Below are 24,510 nucleotides of genomic sequence, written 5' to 3' on the forward strand. Positions count from 1 at the left end.
AAATTATAATAAATACTAACATTTTTAGGGAACATTTACCTTCCAATTCTATATAAAGACTTTCATGTCCTATTTAGTTAACTCTTTCAGGAGTTAATTTTTTCCAGTGATCTATAAAATTGAGGGACATTCAATCTCAAAAGAGGTATTAGGTTTCCATAATACAATGTATGTTTATGTTGACTATTAATTTAAGCACAATTCCTTTCAATTTACTTCTAAAACAAAATGTTAACACATCTCTATGTATACTATGTAAGCTATCCATCCATTCTAGAGATCCTTAAAGTTATTACAAGCTAGAGAATATCACATGGATATTTATGAATGCTTTAATTAGGGAAAAAACCTTGCATAATGGTATCATATTTTCATGAATGTTAATACTTAATATATTTTTTCTTATTTTCTAAAAGCTTAGTGATACAACTCAAAGGAAAAAATACCTGAGGGAAAGTTTTATTTGAATAATAGCTCATTCAATTTAATCTTCAGAGTTAAATGTACCTTCTTTTACTGTTGAATTTTTCTACCACTACCACTGTAAATTGAGATATTTTTATCCTGTCTATGCAATAATTCAAAGCTGAGAAGTTAATGATTTTGCCAGTTTCCAAAAAAATCCTTTTGAACTGTAGAAAACAACAGATTCAAAATCCAGTAGGGCCTTATTTTGGATGTTTTCTGAAATAGGGAGAGATTTTTCCTCTGACTGAAGTAATAATGACAAGGGCATTTTTTCCACATTTAGTATTATTCAAAACCTCATGACTATGGTGACATATTACAAATGAACTGAAATAACTTCTTTCTCTTTCCCTTTGGGCATATTTCATGGTGCCTCTTTCTCTGTTCTCCCTCTTGCTCCCAAGCTCTTCTTTGATAAAATCAAATGTTCATGAAGTTTAAGGGGACCTTAGAGGTCACCACGTAAAATCCTCTATTCTATATAAGAGCCCACTGACAACATCTTAGCAATATGGTTACCTTACATATGCTTGGAGGGTTGTGGTGAGTGGTATCTACCAACCCCATTAGGTTTCCCTTTCAGTATTAGAAAATCATTATGGCTAACATAAGCACCAATCTACATATATACACCAGACTCCACGTTTGTCCTAATTTTGTCAGATTCAATATGACTGGGTACATCAATAATCAGGGACACTGGAATTTTCTAAATTCCTATTATCCTAGAGTTCGTCCTCTAAGCACACTGGTTTCATATTATGTTGGTGTAAAAAATCTCAGGCAGAAATGAGTGTAGCAACCTATTACTAATCTGAAAAATTATTTCCAAGATATATTTGCTATACCTCTATTAAATTTATTAAGCACCTTTTCATACAAAATGTATGCAATTTTAGATATAATTTATATTACTATTTGTGATAATGCTAAAAATGTGGAGATATTATCTTCACATTTTGATTTTCTGTCCAATTAACCAAGCCATCTGAATTACTATCAAATCAGACCTCCAATGAGTGCTTTTCAATAGATTTTTTAAATAGATTATTTTTAGAATCTAAATGATCTTAATTATAATTATTGTTACTAAATTTTATTTTTGTTTCATTCTCATTTTCAAAATGTTGGGGTAATTTTATAAACACTTTATAAATTAATTGTATTAGAAAAAAGTTATAGTAACAGATATTAACACCAAGTTCATAAGGAAATGGAAGACAATATAGAATTAAAATAATTCATAAATTTGCACTCCTTTTTCTGTTTTCTCACCTCTCATTATATTCAAATAGCATACATCTAATAATCTAGTAGGGTTCTGAAAGCAACACAATGGATGTGGTGAATGTACCTGATGAAATATCTGAACAGCTAACCTTGACCATGCTGACACAATCATTTGGTCACCTTAGGGTTAATCACTATTCTCTTTTTTTCCATAATTGGAAACAGTTCTATATTTTAAAGCTGTTTAGATCTTCTTTAATGTAATAAATTAGAGTGGAGGAGAGAAAAGCCATTGTATCTGATGCCAATTCAACATAGATTTATAGTATTCCTAGAAACAAATGGAGAATTTTGTCCTTGGATAAAGACAACTTGTTATTCATATTTGTCAGAAAAAAAATTAATGTTATAAGGTAGCTTCTGTCTTATAGCTTTATGAAGTTGGTAATTATAGAGGGCACAAAATTTTTGCTTTTAAAATTAATTATGGATCACAGAAAAAGCTAGCAAAAACATGGTAAAAACATTTTCAATATCGTTTCTGCAAGTTGCTTACATGTAGTACAACAATAAAAAGTATTCCCGAGGTTTAGTGGCAAAAATACTTCTCTCATATGATTCATTTCATCCGTCTCAGAACTATATAATTACCACATTTTTCATATTTTTCTAGCTTGTCATAGAGCCAAGAGGTAAAATTATAATCATTTAGATTCCAGTTTCTTCATTTAAAAAAAATTTCAGAGTATTTATTTTGTTCTTTTGGCTAATTTTTCTTTTAATAGTTGGTTTAATACTTTAACCATTCTATTCCATTTTTAGGGTGAAATAAAAATTTTAAAGAGCAGTTATGGTTTTAAAAGGTCAGCATTAAAATCCAAAAATATTTTAAAATAGTTTTTGTTACAAATTACTTTTTCCAAAATCTTTGATAGTTGTTGAAGACAGGGGGAACTATGGAGAGAGTGTTGGAATAAATAAATGAATAAATAAATAAATCCTTCCATGCTATTATTCTGTGTCAAATGTTTTCAAACATTAACATGGAAAAGATATGACGCATTTCCCTTTATAAAGAAAAATACTTGTTTAATGAACACAAGTGCTAAATATGTACCCTGCTTGTTATGAGAGCCATATAATGAAATGGAATATAATATGGAAATCTTGGATATTACTGAGTTATAATTTTGAGAATACTTTAATAGTCAAAAACCAATATTTCATCCTAACACAATTTCATGTCATAGACCTCACAGATGACAGTATACTGAAGTGCTGGTATAATAAGGATTATTACCTACTATATGGAAATCTGTGTTAAGTATCATCTTTTACCAGTAATTTATTTGTAGAAAAGTTTTCCCTGTTTGTTTTTAAGTCGTTTCTTCAGTTTGGTCAAGGATACTTAGAAAAGCAAAAGAGCCATTTTAAGTACTGTTCTGACACAGCCTTAAGTGGCACATATATACAATGGAATATTACTCAGCCATAAAAAGAAATGAAATGGAGGTGTTTGTAATGAGGTGGATGGAGTTAGAGTCTGTCATACAGAGTGAAGTAAGTCAGAAAGAGAAAAACAAATACAGTATGCTAACACATATATATGGAATCTAAGGGAAAAAAAAAAAAAAAGAGGTCATGAAGAACCTAGTGGCAAGATGGGAATAAAGACACAGACCTACTAGAGAATGGACTTGAGGATATGGGGAGGGGGAGGGGTGAGATGTGACAGGGTGAGAGAGTGTCATGGACATATATACACTACCAAATGTAAAATAGATAACTAGTGGGAAGCAGCCGCATAGCACAGGGAGATCAGCTCGGTGCTTTGTGACCACCTAGAGGGGTGGGATAGGGAGGGTGGGAGGGAGGGAGATGCAAGAGGGAAGAGATATGGCAACATATGTATATGTGTAACTGATTCACTTTGTTGTAAAGCAGAAGCTAGCACACCATTGTAAAGCAATTATACTTCAATAAAGATGTTTAAAAAAAAAAAAGAAAAGAAAAGCAAAAAAAAAAAAAAAAAAAAAAAATGTGTTCAATATAAGAAATGTATAAAATGGAATGTTTATGCACTAGGGTATTTTCTTTCCTTCGTTCCCTTTTTGTTTTTGAGGTGAGTTGTTTTTGAGACAAACAACGCTGTCATGAGCAAAAGAAGAATGTTATCCATTTGCTGCTGTAGTTCATAACAAAATTGGACAAATAATGAATACATATAACTGAACTCAATTTGCACCACAATTCATGCTTTAACTTTTCAAGTTTCCAGCCTGATTGACTGGATATTCAATAAAACAAGTTTTAATGTGGAATGAATATCTTACCATTCCTGCCCTCCGGGCAATCACAGTATGAAAATGTCCATCTGACACCTTCTTCATGGTGGTGAGTTTATAGGTACCACTGCCTAAGTTATAAGAGAACCTTAGTCTTTCTTCAGCAATTTCAAGGGCCAAAAACTCAGCCCGGTCCCCTGTCTGGTTGTCATAGTTGTAAAGCAATAAAGCATGACTTTTAATAGTTGCAAATTTGACATAAATATAGTTGTTATTGGGGTCCAAGCTGGGAAATTCCATGTATGATAACTCCTCAAATCCATAACTGTTCAGCTCACAGTGTTTTCCAAAGACACCTGTAAATGAGAAAATTGACAAACTGACACATCACATTCAAGTAAAGTTTTATTAAATGACTTTGATTAAAATATTTTTAAGTTACAATAATGTCACGTTTTAAACAACTTTTTATTACTCTCCAAAGAATACTGTCTAAATTTATTTGAAATAGAAAAAAAAGTGATGATCTCTAAAGCATATAAGAAATGATAAACTGGTGTAATTATTTTTCTTTGGCCAATATGGAAACATATCTAACTATGCCTCATTTTAAAAAATTAGAATTAGTAGAATGGAGTAGGTCTGAAGAGGTTTCTTTTCTGGAAAGCTTTCAAAGTGAGTTTGTCAATCTTTTTAAAGTTTAATATGCTGTGATTTTCAACCAAGTTATTTCCTTCATAATAAACAATTCCTGAAGACAATTTTAATTCAATTAAGGATGGTAAATTTTGTTTTGACCTAAAAATATCAGTCCCTGTGCTTGTGGTATTTTCAAGTCACAAAATTAAGGAAAGGAATATACTGCCTTTAGCGAAGAAAATAACTGTCTTAAGTTTTTATCTCTTTCTTGTTTTATACCCTCTTTGGGTATGATTTACAGCAGCTACTTTGAAACTGATTTCTGTTTTTCTGAAATCTAGCATTCCCACTTGTTTGTGCTGGTTCTTTTTCAAACTTGAAAAGTGAGTTTTACTGATGTTACAATTCTATGCCAAAATTCTTTTCCCACAAATATTAGTAGCCTGTAGCAAATAATCAGAAAATTAACCCATGCCAACACATCATAATTCTTATTAACTTGCAAAGGTTTCATTCCTTCATTTTGGCTGTACATCTCATGTAAATGCATTAAATTTAGATGCAGGGAATTGTTCTGCTAGAAGAAACCAATGTCATCATTTTACAGAATACTTAAAATTTGTCCAATGTCATAGAACCATGGGAGACAGAGCCAAAATTTGAGGCCAGATCTACTGATTGCCTAGTTGTTTTGACTACACCACATTTTATATCCAAATGTTCTTTAAATTAAAATGGCCTAGAATTTCCTTGTGTCATTTATCTTTCCTTTTTCTGTAAAGGCTTAGATAATATTCATTATAAATGAGTAGGAAATCTATATGATTTCTTTTTTTTTTTTTTTTTTTTTTTTTTTTTTTTTTTATGGCTGCGTGGGGTCTTCCCATTGCGGCGGCTTCTCTTGTTGTGGAGCACGGGCTCTAGGCACACGGCCTTCAGTAGCTGTGGCTCGAAGGCTCTAGAGCGCAGGCTCAGTAGTTGTGGCGCACGGGCTTAGTTGCTCCGCGGCATGTGGGATCTTCCCAGACCAGGGCTCGAACCCATGTCTCCTGCATTGGCAGGCGGACTCCCAACCACTGCGCCACCAGGGAAGCCCTATGATTTCTTTTTAATCATTAACTAAAGTTAACAAAAAGATAAAGAAATTATAGGAATTATATGTATTATATATCATATATATTATATACAGCATATGTTTATATATCATAAATGTATCTATCATATAGTATTTATATTTTATATAAAACTTATATTTATATATAATAAATTTTCAAGTTTATATTAAACATATTTTATTATATATATTATTTATATATGCAGAAAGAGTAATCAAAGTTAAATAGAAAGGAAAAATAAAGCATACAAATGAAACACATGATTAGAGAGAAATTTTTACTGTGTGTTCCCTCAGGTCTCTTATGATTAAATTTTAATAAATCTATGAAAACATATTTAAAATTTGAATATAAATATATGTAGAAAGTATATACTGGAAATATGTTCTACATTTTATTTAAATTGACACTGTACTTTCAAAAATGATAATATTTTTATAGAATATATTATCTTTCTAAGGGTTTTTGTTATTGTTTCTAGAGAAATGTAAATTTTTGTCTTTGAAATAATTTTAATGAGGATTTCAAAACTGTCTTCCAAATAGAATGCCATGAAATAAATCTACATAAAGGTTAAAAGAAATTATTTAAATTACCTTAATAAGAAATATTTTGTGTGTGTGTATGAAGTTATACGTATATATATAAAGTTATAGCTATATAGGTTCTTCTTTATAAAGTCTTAAGCACTTTATGTTTTTTATAAAACATAAGCTGAAAAATATATAAAAATCTAAAAAAAAATTAGTCCAAAACAGCAAATCTTTCAGTGATGAGAAGGGAAATGGTGTAAAAGTTTTTCCAACTTCAGAATTATAGCTAAGATGTTCTGTTATAGGATGCATGTGTAACTACCTCCAGCTATTTGCCTGAGGCATTCCATCTGCCATTTTTTTGTATGTTTCACCCATATTCAATTTGTAAAGGACAATACTTTTTCCTTTTAATTCTATCTCTCTTTTCTCATATCTGTATTGTTTCAAGGTTTTTTGTTCTGTTTTGTTTTCTTTTTAAGGCTTCTGTTCCCAACTAACAATGTCTAAGTTTAAATAATGTTTTTTTGCCTTTGCCACTGGAAAGAATAGGGGGGTAAATGCGCTCCCCCGGCTACATGTGATCTGTCTCTATTTTAATTTACGTTATTGTGCTAGTCCCCCACCCCTGAGGATCTCTGGTATGGTGAGGAGGTTTATTTGGACACCAAAACACTTCCATCCAACAGGCAATCACTGTTGTATCACCTACAATGCTGCAACAATTTGCTCTTATTTGTTATCAATTATCTATCTTAAATCCTCATATGTACAAATGGAATGCAAAAGAATCTCTAAAAATGTAAAAACTTTTGGTTCATTCACTTGAAAATAATTTTTCCACTTTCCACGCCAATCCCCTTATCTTTCCTTCCAAAACACAAGTTAAAACCATGAAACTTGATTGTGGTTATCGGTCGAAAGCAGCACCCTTTATTTAAAATGGAAAACCAAGGACCTACTGTATAGCACAGGGAACTCTGCTCAATATAATGTAACAACCTAAATGGGAAAGGAATTTGAAAAAAGAGTAGATACATGTATATGTATAACTGAATCACTTTGCTGTACACCTGAAACTAACACAACATTGTTGATCAACTATACTCCAATATAAAATAAAAAGTTAAAAAAAACAGAGATAATTGAAAGAAAGACGTTTTAGGAGATCTAACATTGTGGTTATTTCGACCTTGATCTACCTTTTACTGCTTCGAGGGTATTGTTGGTGAGAATCTGAAGAAGTTTTAAAAAAGAGAGGTACTGTGAATATCAATCTGGACTGAAAATAAAATTGTGTTTTAGTCAATATATCATTTTGGGGTTGTTTTGTTTTGTTTTCTCTGTTTGACTGTAGACAAAGCCCTCAATTTCTGGGCCTCAGAACCATTGCTAAAATACAAGGCTCACAATTAGATATTTTTATATTCTGTTTTTCTTTATCATTCTTTTGATATTGTGCTTTAGAAAAACAAAACTAGATAGTCATAGAATTACTTGAAAATGAATTAATGTTACATTTACTGGTTACTAGAAACCTGAAATTCTTTTTAAGTTCTATTCTCTACTATACATTGAGATTCACTTTTCAGGTCCATGTAGCACTGTAATAAATATATTCAAGGAAAGACTAGGAAAAAATCCTTCTCCTCTCTTGCTTATGGAGAATGACAGAGTCTCTAACTACTGCAGGGCCTCTGGAGACGAATACTATGTGGTGGAGTAAAGCAGCTTTTAAATAAATGGAATAATCACCAACCTATGAAACAAACCAAGTTAAAATAAAAGCTTCCTGCAAAGCTGTTCTCATAGTTCTTGGCTGTCCCAGTGTAGGGTAACATTTGGGTGAGACCTGGAAGGAATCTTTTAATTCATTCCACTATGATGAATAAATATGCATGCATATGAAAAAATTCTTTTAACAATTTTCTTCCTTAACAGAACACATAATTCTGAATTTTGATTAGTTACACGACACTATCTACAAAGCCTATATGGAAACTGCATGTCAAGTTACCAAATCCTTCTAACTGAAGTGGTTGAATTAATGCAAAAAAACAAAAGTAAAGAAGCAAAAGCAAAACAAAACAAAAACGTTTTGACTAGTCTTAAAGATTTTAGTAGAAAGTGATGTCAAATAGCTCTTAAAGGATTTTTCATTTGATAGGTTCTAGGCTAAAAAAAAGGCATACACAAGTTTTTGAGAGGAAATGTCCCGAGGAGACAACATCAAATTTAATTATCTTTGGTTGATTATTTTCTAGTAATGATCAAAACAATATATTCAATGGAATTTCCATAATTAACTTAGAAAATATTAAACCTTTGAGATTTTATTTTGCTAAAATCTCCTGTGTAAAACGACTAACATTTTCTTAGTCACTCCAAGACACGATAAAACAAAATTGCTAAACTGTGCGTCAAAATAGATTGATATTTTATATCAACCACTAAGTTTTACTCACCAAATGGACAATGGCAGTAGTATGACTCCACACCACTTTGACAGGAACCACCATTAAAGCAGGGGTTGCATTCACAGTAATTGACTGGAGATTCACACATTTTCCCTGAAAAGCATCAAATTCATTAAAAAAATCCTTACATAAATATATTAACACCATTACTGCATGACCATATGTAATAGTCTATCCTGAGAGAGCCTATCTTTGGAGAAAAGAAATACAAGAACATTTTACTTGACATGAGGACATAGGAATATTATATCCAAGTTCAAAGTCTTATTCAGTTGTCCTATTGTAAAGATGTGCATTATAATATTTAGGAAGTAATTTACATAATCATCTTGGAAGGAACTACTGTTTTCAGGGAAATCACAAATGGTGAACATATTTAAATGTTTTCACTGAATTTATTTTCTCTTGTCCATGCCAATTTTTTCATGTATTATAACTGGAGAGTTGAAACTTCTGCAGTATAATTTTCACCATCGAGATTTCCTTAACTCAGATTTCTCAAAGGTAATAATGAATCTCATTTAGCTTATTTGCCAAATTACAATCCTTTCACTCTCAAGAAATATTCTTTAACTTTGACTTAACCTGTTGTAAAGTAGAATAAGAAATAAAAAGACACGTCAAACACATTTTCAAATACTTATGAAAATTTATTCTTGACTATAGATTATGTATGCTCTGTCTTTCTTCTAAACCAATAATACCTAGCCTGCATATATTTCAGTGTATAAAGACTTCTCATACATCATCGTGTTAATTGAATCTGTTAATATTGACTGAGTGCCTATTATGGGCCAGGCACGCTAGAAGATGAAGGTCTGACAGTTAAAAAGCAGACAAGTGTCTTTACATGGTGTCTCCACTTTAGTGGGGGAAATTGATCCACACAACAGGAAACATATTTCACAGATGGCAGAGAAGAAGCCTTTGGAGGGTAATCTCTTGCCTAAGAAATTATAAAACTATGGTACAGACCATTGTAACTCTGCTCCCATATCCAGGTTTCAGACAGCTATAATTGAATAATTAATCACTTAGTAGGCAAAACTTAGGGTTTAAGGCCAGTCCCATCTGTGTTTTGTTATCGTTGTGATGTTGTGTGGTTTTTATGCAAATGTAAATTTGTTCTAATATCACTGTTCTATAATAAATATTGTAATAATTTAACATATTTGTTAGAACAGTTTTTAGTTTTCTAATTTGAGGAAATAATGATATTTCTTAATTTCCTAAGAAATTAAGACATTTCTTAGAGTTCTTAACTTCCATTCATTGACAGGAGGGAGAGTTTATTTCTGTAAAGCTATTACCTACTTCCCAGCATGACTGCACTAATGCCTTTATTCAATGTCTCATGAAAGGGCGTAAGTTTTATATGCACAACTAGACCATGTTGTGCATAGATAACCCATTTCATCATAATAACTATGCTTGAAACACAGTCAAAGTTTTTGTTTAATTTAGTTCTGCTTTTGTGGCTTGATTTTGTAGCCACGCTTGCTGGTTTGTTTGAAATTATAAGTGTGAGTCAGATCTCGTGACACTGCTAACTGAACATGATTCTCTACATCATAGGGTCATAAACACAAAATTTTTTCCTTTATAAATAAAATTGGGAATCTCCTTACAAGGCAAAACAGTACAATTTCAGAATACCTTTCTATTCTAAGGGGAAATAATGAAAATAAACAAGTTAACAATCTAGAAGCACAGAAATTAAGTTTTAAGTACTTTAGCAATGAGTCATACTGGAGAAACAGGCAGGACAAATTTATTCCAAGCCCATACAAACTATCGCACCAGAGAGATGCTGTGCCATGGGAGAGCTCTCTTCTCTGGTGTTTTCTAACTGGATTTGTGACAGATTGTTCTAGAGAAGTGTACTTTTTTCCCCTTAATACAATACTGATACCGCTCAATAGAGAATGAAATAAGACCTATTGACTATACTATTGATTATTTACCTAGTATCAGGAAAGTCACATCCCAGTCTTTCCATTTTTTCCACTGTAAGATTATGCATAATTTTCACATGTGCCGTTGTACTAAGTAAGGTTTTATTTTCATCTTTTCCTTTCTTTTTTTGAAAATTTCTTTTAGAGTTGTGTTAAAAGTAGCATGCATTAAGGATATAGACTAATATTCTTTACAGGTACGGTCAGTATAACCTTCATGTTGTGAACACATATACGTAGGTTACAAAATCACAAACTTCACTTCTTGAAGACTGGAAATGGGGAACAAAGGCTAATCAGTTTAGCGGGTGTGGTCATGTACACTTACTCAAGTAGTTGGACATCTGTGCTCTCCAAGAACAATGTATGACTATAAAAACCCAAATCACTGATCCTGTAAATCTCAACTCTCTACTTTTTTGAATCTTGTTGGAAAAGACCACCTTGAGTCTTGGTTTCTACAGCAATAACAACAAAGAAATTTAGGGTTTTTAAAAAATAATTATATAAAATGGTTATTTTATTTACCCCTTACAAAATAAGATTTTAACACAGACATCTGAATTTAATTCAAATACAAACTATGAGCTATTTCAGTTAGTCCAAAGCAAGAGGTGGAAAGAAACCCAAAAATAAATACGACTTACTCATGTGTTAAAACATACAGTGACTACATAAACAGAAGCAGCTACAAACTGAGAAAATATTAGTTTGAGAATGAACTTCTTTTAAGGAGAAAGAAAATTCAATCTTTCATTTGACATTTTATTTTAAGCCTGAGTTTTATCTTCATATTTGTCAAAAATTTAAGAAATGAATTTTCTAGGGGTTACGCAAATGAATTTATTGTTGAGTTTGGGTAAAATAGTCTTATTTGTTGTTGTTAGAGTATGTAAATTATTTACCATTCAAAACTTTAGTTTGAGTACTCCATTTATTGAGTAATATTTTTATTTTACAATTAGTAAATTTCAAAGAGGTTGCCGTACTAGATTCCAAGATACAGTTTGAAAACTCAATGTTGCAATTTAAGTTATTATTAAAAGAACATTTTTTCTTACATGTGAGGGAAAGATGTCATAATTTTACTTAGAATCAAAAAGCCTTTAAATGTGTATTTCTAGGGTTTGGAAAGTTTATGCTCTATTACCCAATTAGAAGTCAGCAACAAATTCTGTAATGTTCTGCATACATCTATGTTAATGGCATAATGATTATCAGAGAATGCAGCAGTTTGAATTACTCTAACATGCTTCTGCTACAAACAATCTGATGTGTTGGAGCACCGTGAAACAAAATTTTGCATCATTAACTTAATTAATGCTGCAAGTCAATTAACAATATTTGTCAGTACCTTGAGGCTTGGAAGTATGCTGATAGGGCTTGCACAGAGAAAGGCATTTATGTCTCCTGAACTCAAGGAGCCTTTTTCTATTAAGATATGTTAACTGTCAGAGCAGCTGTTTAGAGGAATAAAGTGATCTCATTGCTTTGACATTCATCAATTAATGGTGTTGATATACATTATTTATTATAGATAGAAAGAGATGTGCTTTTGGAAGTGTAAGCTCCTAGCACATGGAGAATGGGAATTGTTGAAGATGAAAGTGAATGCATAATAGGAGGCCAAGGTAAATCCAGACTTTTCAAGATTACAGTTTAAACTTACAGGAGAAATTTAGCATGTGTCTTCATGTTCTGGGGCAGAAGGTGTGATGAAGTGTTGAACATAAATCGAATCTGATGTGATCATCTAAGATCTTTTCGACAAGGATATATATTCAAGTTTCACTCATTGCAATAGCACATTTTAATGTTAAGTTAGGTATAATTGTGCTAAATTAATTCTTGCCTGTTAAATTCAGCCACCCTATGGGGATATGATGATTTCTGATATCCCATAGTTTGTGTAGGCTTCAATTTAATATCTTAGATCAGATATATGTTAGATCACCACAAGTAATACTTTTGAATCTCTTGTGTTTATACACAGAGGAGAAGGAAGACCGTGTGGAACTAACAAAATTCATTTTATATCTAAATTGATTATTTTATTAGCAAATATAATTCCATAATACATACACGCTATATATTCTGAATGTTTATGCTTATAGGCTTTTTTATTATTTTAATAGAAAGTAGCTGTTTTTTGCATGCTATGTAAATGAAAGGCACTATGAAGATAGCTCATCTAAGTATCCTGATCAATTAGCATTATGGTTTTTCACATGGAAACAAAGCAAAAATATTATGCTTAAATAAGGGTTGCTAGTAATAAAACCAAAAAGAAAAAAAAAAAGGTCTTACCTTCGTATATTAAAACACACACAAATACGATCTCAATGAGACTACAAATGATTATATATAATGATACACATAATATCTACGATAAGCTTACAAATACACGCTTATTTTCCACAGAAATAAGAAGCTTTTAAGCTACTAGAACCTGTTATTAATGCTTTAATAAGTTAATGTATCATTTGAGGCAAACTGTGTAATTCCACTCTTGGAAATAAAATTTGTTTATATTCTTTGGTTTCCTGGTCACATGATCATTGACAACATTAATATATGACTGCTGTGATTTTAAGAGAATGACTCTTAGTTACGACTCCCATCTTCATGAAAGCAAATGTTTGCCAAGTTTCCTGGTAAAATTACTATGCACAACCTGTAAATAACTTTACGGGCCTTTTTATACTGTCAAGTGACATAAAAGTGATGAATGGACAAATCTCATCCTCCCCTGAAATACTGGGACTTACTAGAGAGCACAGGAAAACTTCTCCTTGTGGGAATACACTCCTGGCGTTACTACAAATACCACACCTAAAATGCATCCAGATGTGTGAAAGTGAACAGGAAAGGTTAAAGGTGCTATGAACTAATTCTGTTATGAGAGACCAGGATTTAGAAATAAGTTCCATATACATGCTGCCCTTTATAACACCATTCATTACTATGAAGGATTTAATGCAGGGTGTACTGCAAACAGAAAACCTGGGAGCAGGAAGACAGATGCTGTGTGGTTACTGACTATAATTGTGCTTTCTAATTAGTGTTCTATTAAACACAAGGAATTTTCATTTGTATAGGAAAAGAAATATTAGATTTGTAGTTATTAGGCTGATGTTTTCCTCCAGGGTTCCTTGAACTTCTGAGGCACGAATAATATGGAAGATATTTTCTGTCAGTTTACTGGGGCACATTGACGGTTGATGCAATTTCTTATACTATTAAACTTTGTGAAAATCTAGACATTTTTTCACATGTTCTAGACTATATTAAAATTTATTCATCTTTTCTAATATACTCTACATATAGCTAATCAAAGCTTCATTTAGTGCTATTAATATAAAATTAAATTATAGGAAAATGTTCTTAACAGTGAAACATGAAGTGATTATAACGGAAAATGAAGTCTCAGTATTTTTTTTCTCAATTTCTTTTTGGTTCTTTTTCTAGTAACTAAGAAAAACCCACCCAAAATACAAGTTATACAAACAAATTAGTTTTCTCTAAAGTCATTAAATAAAAAATATTCTTATTCCATATTTATTATGTGACCCTATAGCCACAAACTTGAAAATAAACTTAAAAAAATAAATATATCAGGAATATGGTAGCAATATGATAATAACTATATCTCTTCATATCTTTTTGTTGTAATCATTCCATAATTTTCATTTTTCTACTTGCATCCTTATAAGATGTTCTCCACAAAGATTCCCTGTTGAGCTAATATTTAACCACTCTCTGTGGGGTATTCTTAGGATAAAGCCTCTCAACTTGCATCAATTCATAAACACTCATCTAATCTTTAGCACAATCTCTAGCTTCACATGAAATATTCAGTAGTGTGTGTGCATGTGTGTGTGTGTGTGTGTGATGGGGGGCAGCAGCTGAGAATTATTTTAATCAGAAAGTTTATATACTCTCACAGCTCCAATTTGTAACGTCACCAACTTTAAAAATCACTGAAAAAAAATGCAGTGAAAGTCCACAATAGTAAATAGAGTATAAAATATAGGTGCTTTGAAATAATTCTGATGATCCAAAAAAATCTGAATACAATACATACAGACTTTGAAGAAGGCTTCACTAAGGCACTAATACTTAATGTTAACAGAAGTAAAATCTAGCCAGAATGAATATTTAAAAATTCATTCTGTGAGGCACACTTGTGCTTAACTATGAATTTTGTCTTATGACTTATTAGCTCTGATTGGTTCTTTAAGATGTTTTGGTGCATTAGCTCCACCTTCCTGAGTCAGGTTACCTGGTAAAGACTAGCTGGAAAAAAGTAACTCAAAATGATACTTGAGGGATTACCTTTCCAAGGAACATTAAACATTTACAGACATTTAAACAATGCATTCCTAATTTAGTGTGTGGGTTAACAATTTGTCAGCATGGTTTTTCATATACTGTTTTCTGCAAAACAAAATAAAGAAATAAAACTATCAGACTTTAATTATCTGCTAGTTTTACTGGATGGACTTTGCATACAGAGTTTGGAAACAAAGAATAACATTAATTTAAAAATGTAAGATTTATATGAAGCATTCAATTATATGTTTGCTTATATCATTCCTGATCAATTGGATTATCTCCAATTATGCAAACAGGGACTAAAGTGAGCTCTGAGGAGGGACCACATGTAAAATTAATACATTACTTCAAATGATGTTCCTTAGAGAAAGAGGTTATGATCTCGTTTTTGGCAGCTCTGGGCCTAGAGTCACCAGAGTGTAGGCTCAGCTTCCTACAACTTAAATAGGAGCAATAGGAGGGTCTTTCTATGTCAGATATTCTCTGTTGACGCTCAGCTCCATTCCACCCTTCTGTATTGCAGGGACTGCAAGTTGGAAAACTATCATTTTTCCAGACTCCCTTCCAACAGGACTCAGGTTTAGCTTCTGCCAGTGGGTGAGAGTTGAATGATATCTGAAGGGTGAAAGCAAAGCAGGGACTGTTCTCCTGGGAGTCACTCATTGCAGCACTGCAGTGATGATTAGCAGCGGTTTCTGGAAATACCTGCAATGTCCTTATTGCTGAGGTTATGGGTGAATTTTCCTGACCTTCACTCTTATCCAGTTTGAGCATTCCAATACCTGTCTCATAGGCTTTTTGTGCGGTTTAAGTAGAATCATGGAAAAAAATTCTTAGAAGATATCACAGGCCCACTAGCAATACTCTCTAGCAAGTGCAGATCAAAGTGTGATGAGACATGACAGGCATATAAACAGCAGAGGCTCCGGAGTAAAGCTTAGAGTCAAAACTCAGATCACTTTCTGTGCCATGCTGGAGGCAAGTTATTTCATCTCCAATCCCTCTCAGATCCAAATTGTTTTGTTTTTAAATGGGAATGATAAAAATATTCATTTAATAGAGTTGTGAGAAGAACTGAATAAATAAGTGAATAACAATGTCTGTGATGCAAGGAGCTTTAAGCAGTGTTTTAAATAGTCACTCGATAAATGTTATTAATAGTTCATGATGAAAGAAGAGTAGGCTTAAAAGTTTCTACAACTACATTTAGAAAAGGATGCGGTGTATGTTTAAATAAAATGAAACAAATAAAGAAACAAACTACAGAGAAGTGAAGTGAAAGGGCTAGTTCTGTGCCCCTTCATGCAGTAAGTAACATTTATGCTGAGATCAGCATAGGGTGCCTTGCTAACACACTTTCCCTCTTCCCCATCTACTACCCAATGCAGTCACACTTTCTTCATTCCAGAACTAAGCATAAACTCACTCTAAGTGTGAATCAGTGTATTATACTAAAATGGGACAAATAAATAATCTTTATTGTTGAATTCCCAACAGAGGACGTAATGGGGGGGGGGTGTTGGGGGCAGGGGAGAAGGATGCGAAAGAGTGAGGAAGGTTTTCTAGAAACCCTGAACTCATAACATGTATGTAAGCCTGTTATTCATGATCCTACAAGTACAACTCTGGTAAGACTCGGACTTGCCTTGTGCCACTGAGGCTTGTCTTTATAGAAATCCTATGGCATACCTCTACATCTACCATTATACTAACACTACTACTAATGCTACTAATCAGCATTGCTACTTATTGAAAGCTGGGCTCTGTGCTAGGTGTTTTAAAAACATTATTTTTACTCATTACAACAACCCTAAAAGATAAGTAAGTATGATTATTCCCATTTTACAGATGGGGGAGTTGAAGGTCAGCAAGCTAAGGTGACTTCTCAAAAGCTATAGCTAAATCAAGTTCTGTCAAATCCCTTGATTCTTTCATTCATATGTTTGCTGCCCCTTTTTTCTTTACATTTCAAGGACATTATTTTGTAGAAGGCAAAGCTTATGCGATCTGCTTTGGCTTATTCAAACTTGCTTTATATCATCACCAAGCAATTCAATTCTCCAAATATAAAACTATAAGTCTACACATGATGGGCATCATTTTAAAATATGATATCCAAATACATTTTCTGAAAAACTTCTTTTAAAATAGTATTCTGCAAAACATCTACCACATTTTTAAAAATATATCCTGGTTTTACCTATTTCACTGTACTTTAAATTGTGTTCATAAACACTACAGGGCAACCCAATGTAATATATATGCTCTAAAAATGTATACTGTGCAAATTACAGCAGAGAAATTGTCTCTCCTCAAACTTATCAACAGCATAAATTTATACACATTTGAAGGTGCACTAACTACAGATCAGCTCATAAATAAATAGGTGATAGATAGATAGATAGATAGGGATAGAAACAGAGATATATTTATAAACATACATCATGTCCTATTAGGATGCCAAAGACTAGTCAAACAAATTTGCTCAATATGTTTCTAAAATGTCAAGGTACATTGTGGCTCAGTTACCTTAGAAATAGGCCTATGATGTTTTCTAAGCGACTACTACAAATAACAAGGCATTTCAATCTCAATCTAAATCATAGCTCTTGCTTCATTCTCCTCACAGTGTGGGTCAAATTTCAATCATCCTAATGATAATTATGATAAAAAATCATAAAAATGACCATGATAAAATGAAGGAACCAACAACAACAATTGAGAACTGTATTTAGGACATAAAATAGTCCAGGTCTTATACTTTAACTATACCATGTCCTTTAACTTTACAACACTTTTTTGAAGCTAAGATGCTCTTTTTGCTCTTGTCCAAGACAAGAACTTAACCTCTGGAATGAACTGTGTAAGCTCACATCCCGACTCTACAAAAAATCAACTGAGTCACCTTAGAAACCCAACTCAACTTCTCTCTACATCATCTTCCTCCTCTGTAAAACCTGGAAAATCATTATCCCTACCTCGTAGGTTTCTTGTGAGAAGTGAGTGAAATAAATACAGATCAAGTGCTTAGAACAGTGTCTGGCCAATAGTAAATGCTTCAGGCATTTGCTGTGATTCTGCTTATTCTTTAGGGAAAATCATTTGAAAATGACAAAGTTCATGACTTTCTATTATACTTGATAGGGCTAAAGTCTTGGTGGGAAAAAAAAGCCAAACATTGTCATACCTGTGTATCCAGTTTTGCAAACACAGTTGAAGCCTCCTGGAAAGTTCTGGCAGACGGCACTGTTCTTGCAGGGACTAGGCAGGCACTCGTTGATATCTCTCTCACAGGCCCTGCCAGTGAAGCCATCTGGGCAGCTGCATGAAAATCCTCCCACTAAATTGTGACAGGTCCCACCATTGTGGCAAGGGGACGGAAGGCATTCGTCTATGTCTATTTCACACCAGCTGCCAGCATAGCCTGGCAGACACTTGCATAAGAAAGGCTGCAAAGGTTCATTTGCCACGATGATGACCGGAAGGCTCTCATGGCTCTTTAATTCGAAGCTCACGGCCAGTCTCCTGACACAGCTGCCTCCGTTCTGACATGGGCCAGGAGCACAGGAGTCGTGATCTACAGACTCTACCTTCACTCCACTCTGCCGGAAGAGGATCTCTTTGATGCTTTCAAAGAAGGTGGCTACACCACTGGGATTCACATACTGATTATGGTTTCGCTTCACAGCTGCCAAAAGAAATGTTCTGTTGTTCCCTTCATAGGCCCCATACAGTTGCACAGCGGTCCCGAGGCCAGTCAGCTGTGAACTGGCAATGCGTAAGAAATGAAGGTAGTGGTTCGTCAAGAAGTCCTTTACACTTGGTACGCTGAGACGCAGCAGGATGCTGTTATCCACTGTCGTGTTGGAAAATCCAGTGAAGAAAACTCGGATATTGCTCGTGACCGCGCTGTGGACGCCATCATTGCTGAGGACAGTCAGATCAAACGCGCCATCCGTGGACCTTGGCTGGGAACTCAGATTGCAAGTGCCCCTGGGAATACTGAAGAGGCTCGTAACTCCCGAAGCCAGGGAGCAGTGGAAGGTGTCTAACACATCGGGATCCTGTGGCTTCACGGAGCCTAAAATCCCACCAGGAAACAAGTTGCCATAATAATTAACAAATATCTCCACCGTCCGAGACTGTGAAGGGTTGTCATTTTGGTCTATCACTGTGATATGCACGGTTCCTGTGGAAGACATCTGAGGAACACCGGAGTCCCTAGTGACCACAGACAGATAGAAGTCTGCAATTTGCTCTCTGTCAATCTCTCTAGTCGTGCTCAGAACTCCAGCAGTGTTCAGACTAAAATAGCTGGTGGCAGGACCCGTGCTCAGCAAGTAATAGGTAAAGGGGCCTTGATTTGGAGGGAGGTCAGGATCCGTGGACTGAAGGGTCATCACCAGAGTTCCTGGGCGTTTGTTTTCCATAACTTCTCCCTCACTGATGGTCAGCATAGGCCCATTATCATTTATATCTTCCAGGGTGACTAATAAGGAGGCACTTCCTGTAGCTGAGGGGGTCCCTGAATCCACAGCTAAAACCGTGAGATTATAGATGGGTAGGGTTTCTCGATCTAATTCTGCAGTAACGGTGATCTGTCCTGTCTGTGGATTAATGGAAAAGGCACCATTTTCATTCCCTGATCCAATAAAATAGGAAAACCTACTCCAGCTGGGAACAGAGTCTGAGTCGAAGGCACTGACAAAGGTCACATGTGTTCCCGTTGGGACCCCTTCACTGATCTGAACACTGTAGATGTTTAGACTAAAAACGGGTGGGTCATTGGCATCAAGCACAGTGACATTTACAGTGACCTCATCGATGTCTGCACCCCTAATGCTGCCAAAATTCTTGGCCAGTACCTTCAAAGATACCCTTTCTTCTTTTTCTCTATCAAGAAGTCCAGAAACATAAATTTGTCCAGTCTTCTTGTTGATCTGGAAACCCTTCTTTCTACTGTCACCAAAAATCAAATAATGCACTTCCCCATCAGTGCCCAAATCACGGTCACTGGCAAACACTTCTCCAACAATAGTACCTTTAGGAGCTGCTTCTGAGATTTCAAAATAGTAAAGTTTGGAAACAAAACGAGGCACATATTCATTTGTCCCTTTTAACTGTATATTAACAGTGGCAAAACTGCACCTTTCTTCATCGGGGACATTGAAAGCTTTCACAGTAAGGTGGTAGCTCTGCTTGGTTTCAAAATCCAAGAAGCCTTGAGTGGTGATGACTCCTGTGTTGGGGTCAATGACAAAGAGGTCACTGTCAGATGACTGTATAGTATATGCAGTCACAGCATTGGTTCCAGAGTCGGCATCTGTTGCATTTAGGTGGATAACTGTCGTCCCACTGGGGGCATTTTCCAAAACAGCGGGGAAATATTCATCAGGGAGGAACACTGGAGAATTGTCATTCACATCAATCACATCTACAGTCACACTGCAGTAACCAGTCCTTGCAACCCAGCCTCCATCTGTAGCACTAATAGTCATTTCGTGTTTCTGGCATAGCTCATAATCAAGAGCTTTGGCTAGTGTTAATACACCTGTGGAGGAATTGATTGCAAAGATGCCTTCTTCATTTCCTGAGGAAATACTGTACTTAATCAAGCCATTCATAGCCGTGTCTCTATCTCTTGCAGAAACGGTTCTGACAATGGCCCCAATACTATGGCTTTCAGGGATGGTTGCACTCATGTGGCTTTGAGAGAATTCAGGTGTGTGGTAGTTTTCCTCGGTGACAATTATGTGAACAGTGGCTTGGGATGAAAGTGGAGGGTTTCCCTTATCCTTCGCGGTGACAGTGATCAAAAAGTTTTGATTCAAGTCAGATATCAGGGGAGCTGCTACTGAAATCCACCCCGTATTATTGTCTAACTTAAATTTTCCCAAATGATTTTCATTCGAAATGAAATACTCCACTTCAGAATTCAATCCAAAATCTTTCTCATCTACTGCAGTAACTTTGATTAACTTTGTACCAATTTTAACATGTTTGGTGACTGGAGTAAAATATGCAGGTTTAAGAAATTGTGGTGCGTTGTCATTACTGTCCACCGTGTTGATGGTAACTGTTGTCTCACTAAGTAATGCAGGATTACCTCGATCTGAAGACGTCACTATAAAACTATGTCTGTTGATGTTCACGTTACTGAAGCCACTGACGTTTTGGTATATTAAGACCTGTTTATTGAAAATCTCTCCTGTGGTGGCATTAATCCTGAAGTACTCTGACTGAGATTTTATAAAATAGAACACTTGTCCGTTTGATCCCTCATCGGGGTCTGTTGCAGATACCTGAGTCACTCTGGAGCCAATTTCAGTAAGTTCAGGAAAATCTAAGTAATAGGATGGTCTGCTGAATCTTGGAGCATTGTCATTGACATCTGTCACAAATATCGTGACATCTGTACTTACAGTCCATCCAGAATCGTGGGCAGAAACTCGGATTCTATAACGGTCTGTGTCTTCTCTATTTAAAGGTCTACTAATTACAATATCCCCAGTGCTGGGATTAATCATAAACGGAAGACTTGTGTCCATTATAGAATATCTACTAATTGCATTTACACCAATATCTTCATCAGAAGTTGTGACACGTGTAACTGTGTACCCTAATGGGGAATTTTCAGGAATGTGGGCACTGAATATTTGCGAAAACCTAGGGGCATTATCATTTTCATCTAAAATGTTAATGATGACTTTTACTGAGGTACTCTGAGAAGGGGAGCCTTTGTCTGAGGACTTTATGGTAAGCACATACTGAGATATTTTTTCCCGGTCTAAAGGTCGAATGCTTCTAATTTCACCAGTAGCATGATTGATACTGAAACTATGTTCTCTGTTGCCATTAACAATTTCATAGTCTAACTGTCCATTGGGTCCACTATCCTTGTCCACTGCAGAAACAGTAAGTATTTTTCGAGGAGAAAGGTTTTCCAATATTTCAGATACAAATGGATCTTCCTTAAAAACTGGGGAATTATCATTGACATCTAATACTGTTATGTCAAGTTTCTCATAAGAGGAGAAAGGAGGGAAACCTCCATCTCTGGCTTCTATCCATACAACATATTTTTGTATCTTTTCAAAATCCAGAGGTTCACTAATGGACACCTGCCCTGATAACTGATCAGTCTGAAATGTGTTGCCAAGATTCCCACTTGCAATATAATAGGACAAAGGTTCTCCTCTCAAGGAGGACCCCGTTATGGTAGTGACAAGAGTGCCTACTGGTTGGTTTTCAGGAAACACGAAAGTTTGTTCTTTGGCTCTGACTTTAGGGAAATCTGCTTTGTTCACAAATCGAACAGTCACCGTTGTAGAATCTGTCTTTGGAAATGAGCCACCGTCTTTTACATGTACAGAAAACGTCACTTCTGAAGTGCCATTTAGTGGTCCGGCTGCCATAATAGCTCCTCTCAGTGGGTCAATGTGAAATTTTTCAGAGTTTCTACCCGAAAGAGAATAATGTAGTTCAGAATTGGGTCCAAAATCAGCATCTGTGACAGTAACCGCAAAGACGAAGGAACCTATAAAAGAGGGAGTGTGCAGTTATAATCTCATGGAACCCCAATAAAACATTTGATAGTAAGTTAAAACACTATATTAAAACTATATATAAAACACTATATTGCTACCTGACATAACTTTATTTCCCCATGATTACTAGGGGAGAACAGTACCTCTTATATTGTCTCTGAAGTTCCCCAGTCAAATCTAACAGTAGTCTTCAGGAACTGACCTCCCATTATCTACCTAAAACCCATACAGTCTACTGAATTCAATAATTTTCAGTGTGCCTTTGCGAGAAGCACAGGGAAGAGCAATGGCTAATCTTTCCGAATTATAGTTCCTAGGAGAAAAATCTGTACACAACAGAACTTCCAACAAACACAATAATACAGGAGTTCTGCTAAGAACTATGTTTATGCCCAATTGGGAAAAAAAATAATTGCTCTATTATGTCTTAAAATATTGTTGAATTACCTTTTATGTAATCATGTCAACAAAAATAATATGTTTAAAAAATTACTGTTGATTCCTTATACCCACTGTTTTATAGCAAAATTCTTTTATCTGTGAACTATTCTCATACGGAGATGAAGTGTATATATGTATGCGTGCATACATTATATATATAACAATTATAAATTACACACACACACATATATGAACAATTATAAAGTACACACACACACACACACACACACACACACACATATAAACAATTATAAAGTAGTAAGAAATAAGAACTGAGGAAGAATGGACTCAATTTGGATTCCAAAAGTCAATGCTTGGGATGAGGGCCAACTGGACAGATTGTAGAGGAGATACGCTGAAAAGCTGCCGTAAGGACATGTTTTCGATAAACTTATTCAGAAACCTTTCCCAAACCTGCACTCCTACCCGTAACAGAAGAGTTTGTGACACAAGTGAAAAGTCTCTAATTTAAAAAAGGCCAGTGATTCTGATTAACTATAATATGTCTAATGAGGAAAAAAATGCTTAAGCCTTACTCACTTTGTACAGGAGATGTTATATTGCATCACCACACATTGGGTGTGATTAGAATCATGCCTGCCAGCATCATTTCAGCTGAAGGCCGTCATCAGGGATTTATGACTTCACTATTGACATTTCCTTTTGATAGAAATTTGGCACAATAATTTATGGATTTTATACTTGCAATTGGTATCAATTAGACCTTCTTAAGTGAATAGAAGCTCAAAGATCACTAGAGGAGAAATCCTGCATCCGTTTTTTTTGTTTTTCTAATTAAAAATATTTTAAAGCAAGGAAAATTAATTATGGCCTTTATTTGTATATTTTCCTGTTTCAAAATTCATTTCAAAAATTACCAATGGCAGATGATTTCTGTAGTGCCTAAGAGAGTAGGCCATTCCTTGCAAAGAAACAAACAAAACCAAACTAAATTTAGAAGAGATGAAGAAAGATAAATACATATTGTCAATACGAAAGTGGTTCATTAACGGCTTCATACTCATACTAACAGAAGAAAAACTTCACTCATCAAAACTAGAGTAAAATATTTACAGTAATAATTAACTAGAAGGATTCCTTCATTAAACCTTTTGAAAACTTATCTATGAAGCATTGAATAAAATATTCATTTTCTACTAAGAAATACAGTTGAAGGCCTATTACTTCCCAGATAATGTTTCAGGTGCTCGGATATGGCATGGAAAAAGAGATAACGTCCCTCCTATCAAGGAACACACAAATTGCATCTCAGGACAGAACCCTCCCTGACTACAAGGTGAAATCTATTCTAATCTTTAACAATATTCAAGTAAAATTAAGAAACAGCACTAGGAAAGGTGTGGCAATTATAAAACCTTAAATACAATTGGTCTGGGAAGAAAGAATTAATTTGCAAGATTCGATGTTCCTTCAATGTATTTAGGCAAGAGTTGAATTTTAGAGGATTTGCCAACTTTGGCTATA

General features: G+C 34.6%; 1 protein-coding gene across 1 annotated transcript in view; it reads right to left on the minus strand.

Moving 5' to 3' along the window:
- The window catches only part of FAT4 (FAT atypical cadherin 4), a 166,653-nt gene that overhangs the window by 18,520 nt on the left and 123,623 nt on the right, over positions 1-24,510 (minus strand). Inside the window, exons 9-11 of the mRNA XM_061191994.1 lie at positions 18,225-22,574; positions 8,736-8,840; positions 4,032-4,339 (exon numbers count right to left, since the gene is read on the minus strand). Coding sequence (XP_061047977.1) covers positions 4,032-4,339; positions 8,736-8,840; positions 18,225-22,574 — 4,763 coding nt within the window. The remainder of the gene's footprint in view (positions 1-4,031; positions 4,340-8,735; positions 8,841-18,224; positions 22,575-24,510) is intronic.

Source organism: Eubalaena glacialis, chromosome 5 (assembly GCF_028564815.1).
Source record: "Eubalaena glacialis isolate mEubGla1 chromosome 5, mEubGla1.1.hap2.+ XY, whole genome shotgun sequence".
Lineage (NCBI taxonomy): Eukaryota > Metazoa > Chordata > Mammalia > Artiodactyla > Balaenidae > Eubalaena > Eubalaena glacialis.